The sequence below is a fragment of the Prenolepis imparis genome, unplaced genomic scaffold (assembly GCF_030444845.1).
Source record: "Prenolepis imparis isolate NDT839.2.m4 unplaced genomic scaffold, iyPreImpa1.0 SCAF_4, whole genome shotgun sequence".
Taxonomy (NCBI): Eukaryota; Metazoa; Arthropoda; class Insecta; order Hymenoptera; family Formicidae; genus Prenolepis; species Prenolepis imparis.
This window is the reverse complement of record NW_028141162.1, coordinates 6,841,566-6,859,713: the sequence shown is the minus strand read 5'-3', so window position 1 is coordinate 6,859,713 and position 18,148 is coordinate 6,841,566. Positions and strand designations below refer to the sequence as shown.

At 32.0% G+C, this 18,148-nt stretch overlaps 3 protein-coding genes across 3 annotated transcripts in view; 2 read left to right on the top strand and 1 right to left on the bottom strand.

Annotated features, from left to right (window-relative positions):
- The first annotated feature begins 3,302 nt into the window (after positions 1-3,302).
- On the top strand, positions 3,303-6,472 carry LOC145934983 (UDP-glycosyltransferase UGT5-like). Its single transcript, XM_083035944.1, has 5 exons — positions 3,303-3,868; positions 4,740-5,110; positions 5,237-5,459; positions 5,528-5,747; positions 5,883-6,472. Exons 1-5 carry the CDS (start codon positions 3,364-3,366, stop codon positions 6,169-6,171), a joined length of 1,608 nt encoding a protein of 535 aa, XP_082892070.1. The 5' UTR covers positions 3,303-3,363; the 3' UTR covers positions 6,172-6,472.
- Positions 6,473-7,941: 1,469 nt separating this feature from the next.
- LOC145935180 (UDP-glucosyltransferase 2-like) lies at positions 7,942-10,173 on the top strand. Its single transcript, XM_083036297.1, has 6 exons — positions 7,942-7,987; positions 8,154-8,375; positions 8,580-8,950; positions 9,140-9,359; positions 9,435-9,654; positions 9,906-10,173. Exons 1-6 carry the CDS (start codon positions 7,942-7,944, stop codon positions 10,171-10,173), a joined length of 1,347 nt encoding a protein of 448 aa, XP_082892423.1.
- Positions 10,174-13,712: 3,539 nt separating this feature from the next.
- LOC145934985 (beta-1,4-glucuronyltransferase 1) overlaps positions 13,713-18,148 on the bottom strand; it is a 94,757-nt gene continuing 90,321 nt past the window's right edge. Inside the window, exon 9 of the transcript XR_014425140.1 lies at positions 13,713-13,754. The gene's annotated coding sequence lies outside the window, so the exon portion shown is untranslated. The remainder of the gene's footprint in view (positions 13,755-18,148) is intronic.

Below are 18,148 nucleotides of genomic sequence, written 5' to 3'. Positions count from 1 at the left end.
GCACATCCATTAGCACATATTTGCGCTCACGGTCGCGTCTGTAAAAAATGCGCAAACCTGTTTGTACAAAATGTATTTGTAAAAGCGACGAACGCGGCTGTCGTTCGTTAGTATTGTATTCCGGTAATGTTTTCTATTGCATTGAAAGAACGTTTCTCGGAAGCTTTTTTATTCGGTATCAAACAGAACATAGCCGTTCGATGTGCAAGTTTAATGGAAATCGCAATTAAACGCTGAATTTTATATGACGCTCTTCTCAGTAATTATACTTCGTTCCGTTTGTAATTTCCTTAGGTAGCTGGTATTTTATTTAACTACCTTTTAATAGTCGACGAATCGTCCGAGTTAAAGTTCCTGTGATACTCGCTAAAATTCACTCGTGCCTTGAACTTCCTTTTATAACTACGGAATAATTAAAATACTTCAATTAGATGAATTCTTATCTCCCTCCCCCTCAGATTTCTTTACTCCACCTACTTTGCCTTGGAGCGTTGCTTTATATTAAAGTTGATGTAACAAATATTAATGGATCAATACAATATTTCTCTAGTGTATCTCACACAAAATTAAAAATATTAAACAATGATATTTAAGCAAGAAAAAAATTAATATTTTCTTTCTCATAAATAAATCATTTTTTTTTTTTTTAATTCTATATAATCGAAAATATATTGCAGAATATATCCCCCCCAATTATGCGATTTAATTATTTCATCTTCAACAATCAGTGTATTTAATCTGAACTAAGATCGCAATTGTGCTTTACCCTCACAACCGCTATCATTACTTTGATATCGCCGCATAAAGTTAGTGATGCACGCGTATATTACGAACGAAACTCAAACATAATATCCGGAAAAGTACTCGTAACTCTATTTCGTCGAGCCACATACCTCGCACACGATTTCAAACCATGATATCGCAATCTGCCTTTGCTGTCCCTAGTTTGTGACAGGTGTTTAATATTACTTGGAAATTTTGATTTCTATGAATGTTACAGCAATAATCATGATGCGTTGGTACATAAATCTATTACTAAAACGCCAAATAAAATATGCAACTACAAACTTTCCTAAATGGATAATGCGACAGATTATTTATAAGATGATAAATATTTTAGAAATCTACTTCGATAAATATAAGTCTTTTATGTAATTTGCATAACAACATATTATAAATCCGTATTCATTAATGCCCATGAAAATAATCAGATTGTAGTTACTTCGCAAAGAGTTTCACAACGGCCATCGATGTCCTATTTTGAAGAATCAGAGAAACAATCATAGGAACCTGATCATTAAATGGTAAAAGCGAATAACGAAGAGTGACAAATGCGAAGAACAATCGAAGGAGAAAATTTTCGAGAAACATGTCATATGCGATTTGAACGTTCGATGCTTTTCGGGAAGAAAAATAACCGTCGTATCGATGGTTATTCATACAGGCAAGCATGCGACAATAATCTTGAAGGATAACCCGCGGGTCAGTGTCACGATCGAAATGTAAACGTCTTTTTCCACTCATTGAAAGACACTTGTCACTCCTCATGAAATACGCGTTACAGAGAATAACAAGGCATCGCGAGCGGATTTTATTGACGTTGTCCTGAATTCTTCGTCGGCTTTTCCATCGGCGTTATAATGCAAAATGTCGGATTCCCGGCGCATTCGTATCGCGGTCTTTCTCGTCGTAGCTTCCGACAGCCGTTATACCCAGACAGTCTCATAATGTTCGCACGATGAAAACTAAAGGAAAACGCCGCAGGTGTTTATACGCGACGTGGCTCTATCTTTCTGAATAACTTGGATTAATAAAAGGTGCGTCAATCTCCGAGAATGCTTAACAAATATATGGCATTGCGAGAAATATACTATTTTTTCAGCAAAGAGAACCTATTGACGCGTAATACTCCCGATTGTACGCTGTAGGATTTCATTTTATTATAAAAATAAAATAAATCCTTATACACACGCGTGATGATATTTAATGTAAATTAAAAGTCTTATGGAAATTTGTCTTTTTATAAAACACTCATTAAGATAATTTTTCTCAAAAAGATTTGTTAATATCAATTGTTAAATTTGCGAGATAGCAGACTGATTTATTTAATAGATATAGTATAAATAAAGAATTTGAAATTCACATGTATCATTAAATTCTTTCGAATCGCGATTGTTCAAATAAAATAAAATTAATGCAGATCCCGAAAATTATAAGAGATGCATCCATTATTATTATTCGATATTATCGTGTAGAAAATGAGTAATATATCTAGTAGAATGTCTATTCTGCGAAAATTAATATCGGCTTTAAGTCAACGATAAACTTTTTCCAACAAATATGAAACCGATATTTGGATTTTGTAAAAATCCGGTATCTCATATCCGGCCGTTACTAGAGGCAAATAACACTGACACAATTTGCAGACGAAAGTTCGGTTCCTCTCGCGTGGTCTGTCTACATAAATAATGCGTAAAATCACAGAACTTTTTAAATTATAAAATCGGTATATACGGTGGATGGTGTTGGAACAACCGGCGGCTAATGCGCAATTTATTAAGATACACGGCCTCTTTAATCGATATGGAAACAAGAGATGGAGAAACGAGCGACCTGAGAAAACTTATCGCCGTCTGTTACCGGAGACAGCATGCTTTTAAATATATCTCAACGAGACGATTTATGATGCCGACAGATTTATGAGAATGTCCACACGTCCGTTTCAACGATTTTACATCCAACGCGAAGGTACGTCGTAAAGAGCCAACGATCACGCATTAATCATTATGCTTGTTAATCCAATCTCATAAAATTCACTACATGAATAGTAATTCATAATAAAAAAGATAAAAAAACAAAGCTTTCTCTATGAGGAAGCAAAAATGGATAAGTTTTTAAATATATTACAATAAAGATATCCCCTGATAATAGTGCAAATTGGACTCGCAACTTTGGAACTTTTTTAAAGACAAATCGGATGAGCAGGATGCTCCGAATTTTACCGCGTGTAACAAAAGATGCATCACAAGATTTCGAAAATAATTCTATATATATGTGTGACTAACTTATGTATATTTAATTTTCTAGACTAGAATAAGGCTAAAATACACGGTATAATAAAAAAGCGTAAATAAACGTATACATGTTTTATAATTAACAATTCAAGAAGCTTAAAATATACAAGTGGAAATATATATTCATTCTCTATTTATAAATACATTCTATGCGCATTTCAAACAGTTGCAAATTGAAATATATCTGTACTCAATTTTATCACGAATACTATATATATATCGTTTCACCTGAATACGACGAGAGTATTTTACAGTCGCAACAAAATAATTTGCTAAAATCATTGGAAGAATGTGGACTAAAATGTATTTATTTTCAATATTTGTGTTTTTCTGTGGATTAGTGCAATATAATGTGACACATGCCAAAAGAATATTGGTTATATCAAATTTTCCATCATACAGCCATCAAATAGTTTACCGTAACTTATGTTTAGAATTAAACAAACGAGGTTACGAGATTGTGTCAGTCACTACAAATCCTATAAATAACTCTTCTTTAAAAAATTATAGAGAAATTAACTTACAATATTTTTATAATGATGTTGGTAACTCTGGACAGTCAACATTAGTTGCTTTGACCACAACAACAAGCTTGCGTTTAAAGCTCCTAGATCTAGAAAAAATGTATTTATGGCCTGGAGCTCACATCATGAATCGCGAAGTCTTCAAAAATCCAGAAATGAAGAAATTATATGCAATTGATAGCAATGAACAGTTTGACGCAGTTATTGTAGCGCAAGGTCCCACAATTTCATTGAACGCTTTCGCATATAGATTCAATGCTCCTCTTATAGGTAAGAAAAAACTGCATTCAATATCAAACAGTTAAATTGTACAATTCATTTTTTTAAAGACTAGAACAACATAAACGCGCGCTACCCCCCCCCCCTCGCGCTATTCTTTGATTTTATATTAAAAAGAATATTTTTAAAAAAATAATATAAAGTTTATTTAAACTTAATTAATATTTTTTGACAGAAATCAGCCAATTAAAGCGTTAATTTGCCAATTAAATTTTAAAATAAAAATATGTTATAAGAATTAAAATAATAATGTTATAAATAATATGTTATAATATTTTGAACCCGATTAATATTTTTGACAGTTATCAGCTGATTTCTATCAAAAATATTATTCGGAGTTTAAAGTATTATAATATATTATTTATAACATTATTATTTTAACTTCTATAACATATTTTTATTTTAAAATTTAATTAGCAAATTAACGCTTTAATCAGCTGATTTCTGTCAAAAAATATTAATCGAGTTTAAATAAACATTATATTATTTTTTTTAAATATTATTCTTTTTATAATATAAAATCGAAGAATGACGCGCGCTTGTGTTTTTCTCTAGTCCCTCTCTGAAAAAGGCATATTATTGATTTTTGAAAGTTTCGAAGTCATCTCGAAAATCTCGAAATGTATTGTTACCTCTTTTCCGCGTTGCCGATTGGTTCTGTCGTTGCGCTTATGTATGAAAAGAGGCAATAATACATTTCGAGACTTTCGAGATGACTTCGATACATTCGAGTGGACTACAATACATTCGAGAATCGACTTAACATGCCTTTTTTAGAAAGGGATTAAGCCTATACCTATTATATACCTATTCATTTTATCGCACAGTCATGAAGTAATAAAAAATAACGTAACATGTAAAGGTATCTCAAGCTTGAATGTATACAATCATATGCGCTATACGTTTGGATCCTTGATTCTCCCATCGCATATTTCCAATTGGCAAGCCAATACGTTACCTGAAAACAATATGTCATTTTGGAGAAGACTCGTTAACTTTTGTGAAGTGTGGAAGCATATGTATGCCTGGGTGAACATACATGTTCCTATAGAAGATGCGCTCGCAAAGGAGTACTTAGGAGAAGATTTGCCGCATATCGATGATATAACGAGAAACATGAGTATATACTTGGTGAACAAACATCCAGCTCTTTTTTATAACAGACCTGAACAACCGAACGTCATATTTTTCCATGGTTTTCATATCGCAAAAGAACCGCCTGCTCTGCCAAAAGTATGTTATATACACACATACAAATATATATGTATATATATCTTTTTAATAAATATGTTTTCAAGTAAGATTTATTTGCGCTGCATTATATGTATTTGCTACTATTGGTTTCATTGTATTCGCTAGGATTTAAAACAGTTTCTTGATCACGCAACTAAAGGATTTATTTACGTCAGTCTTGGAACTAACGTTGATTGGGGAAGTTTACCAAATAATATATTTGAATCCTTTATCAAAGTATTTTCTGCGCTGCCGTACAAAGTTGTTTGGAAATATAACCCTGATTTGTTACCCAGCAAGTTTGAAAACATACTAGCATCGAAATGGTTTCCCCAGCAAAGTATTCTTGGTAATGTCGCTTCTGCGTGCCTTAGAAATAATAATCTTTCCAGCTCATATTGATTTTCTCGTTTGTAGCTCACCAAAATATCAAGCTATTCATTTATCAAGGCGGTATACAAAGTACTGAAGAAGTAGTTCATTATGGGATTCCGATTATAGGATTTCCCATTCTGTGGGATCAAATGTATAACGTGCAATGTTTAGAAAAACTGGGCGTTGGAGTTCATCTTCATAAAGAGAATATTTCGAAAGAAAGCCTAGAGACTGCTGTATATGAAGTTATAAACGATAAGAGGTATTCTTGTATATATATATTTATATCTATATAATATCTCTTTTTTATTAGCATAATTATAATTTATACAATAAGAAGAAGAACACTTTTAAATCATACTTGCATTAATGTAATAATAAATTCCTTATCCTAAAGATACAAAGATCGGATGAAACATCTGAGTAAAATTTATAACGACAAACCGTATGACAGTCTCCAAAATACGATAAAGTGGATCGAGTACGTGATACGCCAGAATGGAACACCTTTCTTGCGATATAGTCTTGGCGACGAAACATGGTATCGACGATACGACTGGGACATCATCGGATTCCTCGCTATAGTAATATTTATAGCATCCCTTCTTTTTCTATGGGCGTTACTTCAGATTTTACGATTTCATTTACGAATATTATCGATATCTTCGCGCACACGTACACAGTAGTTGTTAGTATAAAAAATATTTTACATTACTTTAAGTACATATCCGATCTGCAAGAAATATTAGCTTTTTTCATTTATTATATATTTATTATTTATAAAATATAAAACTGAAATTTGACGACTATATTGCGTTTTTATTGTTATTATATTAAACACTAAGAATATATTGTAAGATTATATTGTATTATTCGCAAACACTTTTCCATCTTTTCCATCCGGTCACGATATCTCTCTTGATAACTATCTATTGAAGAAAAAAATGCTAAAAGACTTTTCTACTCGGTTCATTCGGATCTCAGAGATATTGCCCTTAATCTTTGCTTACAATCTTATTATAATTTATAAACTTATTATATAATGTAAAATAAAAACAAATATATATATTTATCACATTAAAAGTACGATAGCACGACGAAATAATTTTAAATTTGTTTACTAATCGTTAAAATTTTTATTTTTATCAATATCTTTATATACACAATGAAAGCATTATTTGTTGTTAAAGTGCGAATAAGTTTGTGAGGTTTTACGATAAACTATGCTTAAATGATTCAAGATGCAATGTTTTTCTGATAAAACGAATAACAAATTAAAAGAAGATTTATTTAGATTAATAAATAACATTACAATTATCGGAATTGATTCAACGCGTCTCAACGTTTTAAAAAAATTTATGATGTGAAATTTTATGAATTTCTGCGCTCTATTTATTATGTTTTACTTCAAAGTTTAAATTAGTTACAATTTTGTGCCAATTTTCATGTTATTGCTCTTTTGTCATTCGTGTTGTAGACGATATACAAATCGACTTGAAGATGCAATTAATTTCAAATTTTCTTCTCACATTTATCATTGCTTTACAACCGGCATATTACATACACTGCTTATATTAATGTGTATATAAAGATAATATAAAAACAATAAATTATTAAAGTAATTATTAAAATATATGTCAAGTAGATTAACCTTGTGTTTCATTGCTAAAATGCAAAAGAAAGTAACCTAACGTAATGTTCGCGGAATTGACCTGATAATGTCACTAATTTTAAATTCAATTTTTTATCATTACTTTATCATGTAGTATGAAGATATTATGTAAAATATTTGTGTGAACATATATATAATGAGAAAGTCATATCATAATGATTAAAATGCATTTCATTTTTAATATTTTTAACGTAACAGCTATAAACATAATTTATCTTTGTTTATCAATTAAATATTTTTTGTCTTACTCTAATTTGTGATATGAAATATTATTGCAATATTTTTTATTCGTTTTGCAATAATGATTAAAATCATTTAGAACGAGAACTAACACATGGTACATAACTTTGCATTGATTGTGAGTAAAAAGGAAATAAAAATAGAGAGAAGCAATATAATAGAATCAAACGTAGTCAAAACAGTATTTAAAATAAAATTAAAAAAATATATATATAAATTATTTCTATTAATCTAAATTATAAATTATAAATGTAAAATATAATAATTTGTATAGTTAAATTAAACTCTTTATTTAAAATATTTTTTTAATTTTATAAAACACAAATAGATAATTCAAATATGTACATATATATTTCTCGTTAAAATGGTTATTTACATGCTCGTTATCAGACGGCATGATGCAAGTAGTGCCCTCATTCAAACTCTACTAATAACTGTTAAACTATTAATAAATATGAGTGCTCATAACTCCGAAAGAACAGTACAATTAGAACAGTAACAAAATGTATAGAGTTATTTGTGCTACGTGCGTCATTTTATCTCTATGGCTGCTACTGGCAAACAACGTAGCGAATGCCAAAAGGATTCTCGTAATCTCGGTTGCGCCGTTTTATAGTCATCAAATAGTTCACCGGTCGTTAAGTTTAGCTTTAAACAAACGGGGACATGAAATCGTCATATTAACTCCACGTCCGATGAAAGATCCGACATTAAAAAATTATACAGAAATCGATTTGTCGTTTATAATTCCCATAGTTGACGAGTATAGAAAGCAATTCGCGAAACTGCCATCGAATAAATTGAACGAATACGGCTTCAACATAATCGCCATATTGAGCGACATCATACTCGATGAACCAAAATTTAAAGAACTTTATAGAAACGATAGTGGTGAAAAGTTCGACGCAGTTATCGCAGAAGCAATAAGCAGTTCGGCGTTATACATTATGGCACATAGATTTAATGCTCCTCTCATAGGTGAGTTTCCACAAGTAACATGTGCGAGATATTTTGCAAGTGATATGTGTAAAGAGAAACGGTCGATATTTTGAGAGATGTTAGTATTGCCTGAGATGTTTGTTTTGTTATAAGTGTAAAAGTATTGACCCTTCCTCTTGCGAGAGTTATGTATACTTTCAATATGTTGTGAAAAATTGATATGTCGACTAATCCGTTACACAGGAATCATGTCCTTGGGCCTACATAATCACCAACGATATGCTTTTGGCAGTCCTATACTTCACTCGCATTCTTCAAATTGGGAACTTAATACGTTAGTTGGGGAAAACCCATCGATTTGGCAAAGATTGCAAAACTTTTTCGAAGTATGGTACTTTATCTATTTTTGGAAGAATGATTTCATGATCACAGAACAAGAAACGGTTGAAAAATATCTCGGAAATGACCTACCGCAAGTCTTCGATATAATGAAAAACATGAGTGCGTTACTAGTTAATGAAAATCCGGCAATTGTACACGCTAGACCTGAACAACCAAACGCAATATTTTTTAGCAGTATCCATATACAAAAACCGCCGCCATCTCTGTCAAAAGTACGTAAATTTTTAAGAAAGTTATTTTCATATCGAGCTATCTGTCTAATGTATTATCTATTTTCAACTTTTATCACTTTATAATACACTTTATAATACACTTGTAATACTTGTAATAGACTTTGTAATACTTTATAAACACACCGAAATAAAATTTAATTTAATTATTTTTTTTAATACGACGACAAGGATTTAAGACAATTCCTAGATAACGCAACGGAAGGATTTATTTATGTGAGCTTTGGAACCACTGTCAGCTGCAACGGTTTACATAAAGATATGCTAGAAATTTTTATTGAAGTATTTTCGCAGTTATCTTATAAAATAATTTGGAATTTTGATTGCGAATTGCCAAGAACGCTCGATAATATATTTATCTCGAAATGGTTTCCGCAACAAGGCGTACTCGGTAAAATTAAAAATGTGAAATCATTATTTTGCGATAGATAATCACACAATGCTACTAATCATTTCATTCGTACAGCTCATCCGAACATCAAGCTGTTTATTTATCAAGGTGGACTTCAAAGTACCGAAGAAGCTATTTATTACGCAGTTCCAGTCCTGGGAATTCCTATTGTACTCGAACAAGAATGTCGAGTTCAAAAAGTGGCTTCGTTAGGTGCGGCAATACATCTCAAATTTAACAAAATAACCAAAGATTCTCTCTATACAACCATTTGTCAGATTCTAAGCGATAAAAGGTATTTCATGCGCGTATTATATAATATAATTTTAATATAATTTTAAATATAATTTTAATATAAATTATTATAATCAGTTTCTGTTATATCAGAACTTTCTTCTAACGTAAATCACTCGAGATATAATATTTATTAATTTGTTATAATTATATTCTGTATGCAAAAACAAATATACATATTACTAAGAATTTCACTTTTAACCATAATGCAATTAAATACTAATAGCAGATTGGATCTTAAAATATGTTTAGTTACAAAGAGAAGATGACGTATCTAAGTTCTTTTTCCAAGGATCAACCGTATGACAGCATGGAGAATGCAATATGGTGGGTGGAATTTGTGATGCGTCACAAAGAAGTAAATCATCTTCGATTTAGTGAAAGTGATACTCCATGGTATCAACGTTACGACATAGATATCATTGCTCTGCTTGCCATAACATTATTTATATTGACCTGTATAATAATTCTAATCATCTTCAAAATTTGTAAATTTATTTTAAACCATATTATATTCTAAACAGTATTATACAACATTAAACATTAAACATTATTTATAGTGGCATATATGTATAATAATATTAATTATCTTCAAGATTTTAAATTTTATTTTAAAGTTTAAAATTATAATTATTTTTTTAAATTTAAACAGTATTATCATATACTCTAATTTTTAAATTTTTTAATATTTCTCAATATAACAAAAATAATGTTATTGAGATTTTAGTTATTCCATAAAATATATTATGCTTTTGTATTCCAAAAATAAAATTATTATTTAAAATATACTAAGCGAGTTTATATTTTTCTCAATTTTAATATCTACATATATAAAAATGCTTTCCTCAGACGCTCGCTATTCGAGCTATCGAAAGGGACTGCTCGTGTATTCGTCAACTATATTAATTAATGGCCGAATACAAGACTGTGTATCGCATCCGACAAATGCCGCGATATTGGAGACGACACTATTGTAGTCGATTTCTTTCAATAAATTGTCGCTCTCTTGGTATACATTAAGGAAAGAAAATATACATTCTAAATTGACACTGCAATGATATCGACATACATAAAGTAAGAGATCGAGACGGCCGATCTCTACAAACCTATAAGCCTTTCCCGAATAAAAGAAAAATAGGGTCCTACTGGGACTCAATTCTAGAATCTTTCTCTCAGGAGGCAACCACTCTGCTGAGTCACCCCCTATCATCGTATTCTTTCGCGTTTATTTATTTTTCCTCAACGCCTACAATTCGATCGTACTAATCGAATATTCATCCCTGAATGTCACGCTTTAGTTCTGTTAAAATCATTACAGCCTTCTTCTCTAAATTCATCCAGAATCCTGAAGGCACATTAAGAGAGAGAGATTCATTTCACTTCTGAAAGTTCTTAAATGCGATGCGATGTTAATGACTCATTCTGAGTCATCTCGTCGCTTCACACATCACCGTATTCTCTCTGCTCGCTTATATATTCTTCCTCGATGCTTGCAATATTTCCCATCAATTTATTAGACTCGCAATTTTATTTTTATAAAAAATGGAGAACAATGCAATATTAGCATGAGTTCACGTAAGTATTTTACAATGATACGCGGCATTAACATCACATCGCATTTAAAATCATTCTAAATTTTAATGTCAATAAGCTCCTCTCGTCCATCAATTGTTTTAAGAAATAATAATTCGTAATTTAAATTAACGGCTCTTTAGTTATTTTTCCATAAATTGTTTTTACTAATGCAGCAGCAACATAAACATTGAAGTTTTCACTGTGTAAAATATTATTAGCATTAAACTGTATGGACCACCAGAATTTCATTATGTAATGTCGAATAAGCGTATTCACGAAGTACATACTCTCTTCAATTATAAGCTTTCTAAGTTAACTAGCGGTATGACAAAGTTATGTGATTATCCTACTTCGTAACGTATAAAACATAGAACATCAGAGTATGCTAGAGTTAGCCAGTTTGGTTCTGTGTTAATGTTATAAATATACAGACGGCACAGCCTAAAGCGTAAAAGGTAATTAACACAAAATCTAAATAATCTTAATTATATGCCACTTGCAAATTAAAATATTTAAATTCTGCATCATGTTTCACAAATGATAATAGATCGCTTATTATTATTTAAAATATAATTGACTATTATTATTTAAAGAGACTTTACTATTTAAGACTTTATTATTTATAAGATTATTTTATTTTTAATACAATTATTATTTATATTATATGTATATCAGAATATATTATATTATAGACCAGAAACTCATTTCTCGTTATTGTAGAAAAACAAAGTTTTCTTACTTAGTTCGTTATAGATACGTTAAAATAAAGAGAAAAGCAATTTTCGCGGCAAACAAAATGATCTTGACAACGTTATCGAATCGGTGTGATCCAAAAAACGGGTATCGGAGAAGCGATCGCCAATATTGCTACGGCGAAAAGTGGCTTTCTATCGCGCGATGCGACAGGAGCGTGTCGCCTTTCGGTAACCGTACCCCCCCAAAGTATCCTGGACTCATCAGCCGTAGTAATACCGGGAGCTTGCTCAACGCAGCCGACTTAACTCGAGCTCGGCGGAAACTTGGCGCGAACTAGATTACCATACCACCGGTCCGCACGTATCGTCTACGGCGTACGCAGCTACGACGTGATACATACAAGATGACGATGGTCGAAGTGCTTCACGGGATTTCGGAATTAACGTACCGCATCGTGTTCCTCTGCGAAATCCAACGCAAGCAAATTTGAAGCGAGCGGCCGCGCAAGCCGTGCAATGTTCGATTGCGTTAAAGTGTTAAAAAAAATTTTCATTAAAATTTCATTAAAACTTTAATAATCTTTGCGCGAAAAAATGTGTAATGCCCTCAGCACTAATCGACACAGTTTTTGCATGCGAACGAAGGGGGGTTTCATCGGAACAAAATTTTTGCGTGTAAATATAAATATACCGGTTTTCATTTTTCACGATACGATAACTAAAATATATTGTTTCAACAATTTGTTTATTTGTTCCCTTTCTAAAAAAGGCATGTTAAGTCGATTCTCGCAAGTATTGTTGCCTCTCTTCCGCGATGCTGACTGTCTCGATTCGCGTTGTGCGTTATATTCATAGTATCAAGAGGCTGTCATCGCGAGGACTAGCAGTTTAACAGTTTGTTCAAAATAAAATAAAATAAAAATACTTTAAACACGATTAATATTTTTGACAGTTATCAGCTGATTTCTGTCAAAAAATATTAATCGAATTTAAAGTATTATAACATATTATTTACAATTAGGAATAACTGTAGACGACCCAACTGGCTTAATTGATTTTTATTAATTCGATGTCATATAAAAATACAGACTACGTTTCGATATATTCGTATTATTATTTTTTATATAATTTTAGACTTGATAAGGACCTGAACCAAAGGTCGAAACGTAGTCTGTATTTTTATATGACATCGAATTAATAAAAATCAATTAAGCCAGTTGGGTCGTCTACAGTTATTCCTAATTTTATTCTTCACTGCGATACAAAATTACTTGCTATATATTATTTACAACTTATTACTATTTAATATTTTTAACATATTATTATTTTAAAATTTAATTAACAAATTAACGCTTTATTAATATTTTTTACAGACATCAGCTGATTAAAGCGTTAACTTGTTAATTAAATTTTAAAATAATAATATGTAAAAAATATTAAAATAGTAATATGTTGTAATATATTATAATACTTTATCTCTGCGATTAATATTTTTTGACAGAAATCAGTTGATAACTATCAAAAATATTCATCGAGTTTAAAGTATTGTAATATATTATTTTAAACATATTATTTTATTTTATTGTATTTTGAACAAACTGTCAAACTACTAACTCTCGCGATGACAGCCTCTCAATGCTACGAATATAACGCACAATGCGAATCGAGACAGTCAATAAGCATCGCGGAAAAGATGCAACAATATTTGCGAGAACGGACTTAATGCTTTTTTTAGAAAGGGATGTTATAATATTTTCAACTCGATTAAAATAAATAATTTCTCACTCACCGATACGTGCAGTAGCGGAATTGTAGTACACAGCACATTGATCTGAAAACAAAAATTCAAATTATGTATATACATGTGTGCGTGTGGGGGGAGGGGGGGGAGGGGGAGTGTATAGATCAGCTGATTAAAGATTAAAGCGTTAATTTGCTAATTAATTTTTAAAATATGTTATAAAAATTAAAATAATGTTTTAAGTAATATGTTATAATATTTTTGACAGTTATCAGCTGATTTCTGTCAAAAAATGTTAATCAAGAATAAGGTATTATAACATATTACTATTTTAATTTTTTACCATATTATTATTTTAAAATTTAATTAGCAAATTAACGCTTTAATCAGCTGATTTCTGTGAAAAAATATTAATCGAGTTTAAACAAACTATATTATTTTTTTTAAATATCATTCTTTTTAATATAATCGAAGAATGGCGCGCGCTTGTGTTGTTCTAGTTAATTATAAATTTTTCGCGCGTTGCGCAATTACGATTTCAAGCATATCTGTAAAATCTAAACATTATTCTGCGATATAGGATTAATAAATAATTTCAGCGATTAAACAGCAATATCGCGAAAGGATTACGCATCGTAATTCTACAAAGATAAAAACGAAACGAAAAGAGCAAAGCAGATCGAAAAGCCGATAAAAAGATTTGCGCAACGGGATACTGAACAATGAGGAAGGAAGAGAGAAAGGATGGAAGAGCGACGCGTATGTGTTCTTGGCGTCCCACGTCAGAGAAGTTTCCCCTTTGGCTTAGTGGCGTCACGCGATGCATTATGCAAGGTGGTAAGATCTGGTAGGGAAACTGCCTGTCTTTCCGACTGTCTCTACCGTTACCCCGAGACGCACCCTCGTCGCAATTGCTGAACCATCGTACGCCACGCAGGGAGAACAAAGACGCGAGAAATTCGCACAACTCCCTTGAACTGAATTAGCGTTGGTGAATATTAACGATTCAAGTAGGCAGCCGAGCTAAAATCCTTAGGGTAAATTAGGTATATCGTTCGATATTCGCGAATTATTTCAGTAACCACGTTTAATTATTAAAACACTTCTACACTGTGAGGGGAATAGTTACCTAGAAAAGCACACAGTTCTTAGAATAACTTCTCTCTCAAACCGAGCATAAATATACATAAGATGCTACTATACATGAAAGTATTTTAAGAAACGTAGAAGCTCTTGTGCAACAAAATGTAATATATTAAAGCGGTTTTCCGTCATTGTTTTTTTTTTTTCTTATTGTAAAAACACCTAACAAGAGCTTTCTATCTGCCAAAATGGATATATCTACATTTCTGCAACAAAAGACTCATGTTTCCTGGAACGGTAGAGTCTTCTGATAACGACGAAAAAATAAATAAATATCCCTACGTTGTGCAATATAAAAGAACGTACAAGTTACACATACATATATATAGATTTCAACAACTTACGATACCGTTGAAATTGCACTAAGATATGACAAGAATGTGTCGCCTTGTGTGACGCACGCTCGTCTCAGCTGTCTGTCTTGCTTGGTCCTATCGACTGATCTTAATGCGGTAATCTATGTGGCGTATGCGTGGCGCGTGGCGCGTTAGGTGTACGCATTGCATGATTCGCGGATACCCAATACATACTATTGCATTGTAACACGAGAGAGAGACCATGGCACGATCGGCGTTCAACCGATGTGTCAATATATGCCTCTCTCGATCGGATCTACGAAATTCTAACTCATTGTCTTCCTCATCGGGAACCAAGCCAAAGTGCCCGTGAACAACTACGCGATGCTTTTGTACGTATCGCACAAGCGCGAGATAGAAGCTTTAGTCGACATCAAACGGGAGAGGAAGAGATAAAATTCTCGATAAATTCCACCCCCGATGCTAAGCTTCACGTCTTAAATAGTTCCGCGTGTGTTTCGATGACGATAAACGTTTTCAATAAACTTAAGTAGCGATTTCATCTTTATGGTATTTAACAAAGGCTTTCTCTCATTGCAAACTAAAGAATTTTAAGATTGAAGACTGCTTATATAAATTGAAAATTCTACAAAATATTTGCAGCTTATATATTATGTTGTATATTTATATATATTTAGAATTAATTAAAACTTTTTCGCACATAGCATTCTTTAAACTTAATTACATTTAATTATAATACTTGACGTAAACACACATATCTTTTTAAAATTTATTTAATTTATTTAAATTTTTTTTTATTTTGTTAATAATAAATTGTATTTTTCATATTTTCTCAGTGTAATATATAAAACGCTGCGTCAAAGCAATAAAATAATTCGAAAAACTGCAACAGCATTTTAATGCGATATTTTTTTTTTTTTAACGACTCTTTAACGTTCTAACTGCCGTTATAAAGTATCGAAGACTTATGCGGTGCGTCGAAAGCAACTAAATGCACCTAGCACAAATTGGATCACCGGGTTTGTTTATGAGGAAGCAAATATTTCGTCGCGGCTACGGTAAATTGTTTGCCCGCGGCGAGCCCACGCTGCGCGCTTTTAATTTGCACGGCTAGCCTGTCATCGAAATGGAAAGCCCAAAAATGCGAAACGGATGAAAATTTAAGAGCGTATCGCAACGAAATGCGAATAACAAAAATATATATACCATCTTTTGATGTACGATGTAATAATGATTTAAATACTAATTGACTTAGAAATAATATAATATTACTTCTATAGATTAGATTTGAAATACATACAGAGAAAATCTTTGTAAAATTTTTTTAATTAAATTATTTTTGAGTTTTTGTATACATTTCTCGAATTAATAGAATGCGCAACATTACGTAATGTAAAGTTAATTTCGTAAATAAGAAAATGTCACAGAGGAAGTAACAAATGCGAGACAAATGACACGGCTTGTCATATAAACCGTATGTGTTGTAATGGTTAAACGTATGCACTTTTCAACATGTTGCACAAAGTTGAAGATATTAGAGGACGTCCACTTCAGAGATAATAATATAACACCGTATGAAATTATTACTCTCCTGGCGGAAATAATTTTCGTTTCATATTTAGAACATTTTTTTAAGACGATATTTAGAACATTTTAGGACATTCATTATCTATAGTAGCAACCGCAATTAAACGCGAACACGCGTGTCTCTTCGCTTCTCATTTCTTGTTTAATAATGTATTAAATCTATCTATGTAACATGAATTTATACATATTTAAAAATCTATAATTAATCGAAGATATTAGATATCATTCGAATTTCTTCTCAGATGATAAATTTTTAATAAGCAGTTATCACCAGATTATCAGTAACAATGTACGATTGTTGTTATATACAATAATAATTATTATATTTATTATATTATATTTATACTTCTTTCGCCATTTTTTGTTATCTTAAAAAAGGTTTAAATACACTATTCCCTCAACTGTCAAAAATAATAATCGAAAAAGCAGTGAGTTAATTATTGAAAAAATTATTCGATCGCCATAACTCGCGTTTTCATATCCCTTTTCTTGTGATGCGACAGAAAATTATTTGATATCGAAGCATAAACTGATAATTTCGATTTTCTATATGCAACGTTTTTATAATAATTACATTCGAATGATAGAAGTACCTATTTGCATGGCACATGGCCATGATTTTTAACTCGTACGCCGCTGGGCATAAACCTCCATAAAGTAATCTTTATGTGCTCAAATCCGACTATATTTACATTTTTCTCTGTCGTACTGGTCATTTCTAATTTCTTTCAACAGTCATGACAAAATAAGAGAGATGAAAGAGCATAATTTATAGATGGATTTACGTAGTGGGGAAACGATAAAAGCGGTAGCATTAAATTGGTGTTAAGAACGGGATCCTGGTCCAACGCGGGGGATTACCGTCGCGTACAGTTAGCAATAACCAACTGGAATCCAACGGATTATCTTCTTTGTAAAAATAAATGCCTGGAGCATGAGTAAAGTTAAAAGAGAAACTCCAACTTAAAACCCTTTGAGCGCACAAACGTCCGGACTCATGAGGGTTTTACAACATGAAGGGGACGAGGGACGATTGATCCTTTAAATGACGCGTCGATATATCATTCTCGTGATTATATGCCAGCCTTATCTACACTAATCACTTCAATAATATTACCAAATTCCACGTAAACCAATTTCACGTGCAAATTTGAACAAATTAACGCGATAATCGCAACGTTCTCGAGTACTCGAACTATCTTTGTAACGGGATGCTTGAAATCGATCCGTGAAATCCGATTCCGGCCGAATCCAATTAACCCTGACCTCAACCGGCCAGATCGAGACATACGAAGAGAACGGACTCAATCGAGAATTCGAGACTTAAACACTTGACGTGTATTCGAGTGATGCTGCCCACGAGAGCTGCCATATCGTGCATAAGCGCCAACTTTCCCACGGGCAAGTTATGTGTTAAGATCTCTGGACCACAAACCG

Coding starts and splice junctions, on each gene's coding strand:
- LOC145935180 (XM_083036297.1), top strand. CDS start 7,942: ATGGCTGCTACTGGCAAACAACGTAGCGAATGCCAAAAGGATTCTC. Junction 7,988..8,153: donor CGAATGCCAAAAGGATTCTC/GTAATCTCGGTT, acceptor TAATTCCCATAG/TTGACGAGTATAGAAAGCAA. Junction 8,951..9,139: donor CGCCGCCATCTCTGTCAAAA/GTACGTAAATTT, acceptor TACGACGACAAG/GATTTAAGACAATTCCTAGA.
- LOC145934983 (XM_083035944.1), top strand. CDS start 3,364: ATGTGGACTAAAATGTATTTATTTTCAATATTTGTGTTTTTCTGTGGA. Junction 3,869..4,739: donor ATTCAATGCTCCTCTTATAG/GTAAGAAAAAAC, acceptor TAACATGTAAAG/GTATCTCAAGCTTGAATGTA. Junction 5,111..5,236: donor AACCGCCTGCTCTGCCAAAA/GTATGTTATATA, acceptor TGTATTCGCTAG/GATTTAAAACAGTTTCTTGA.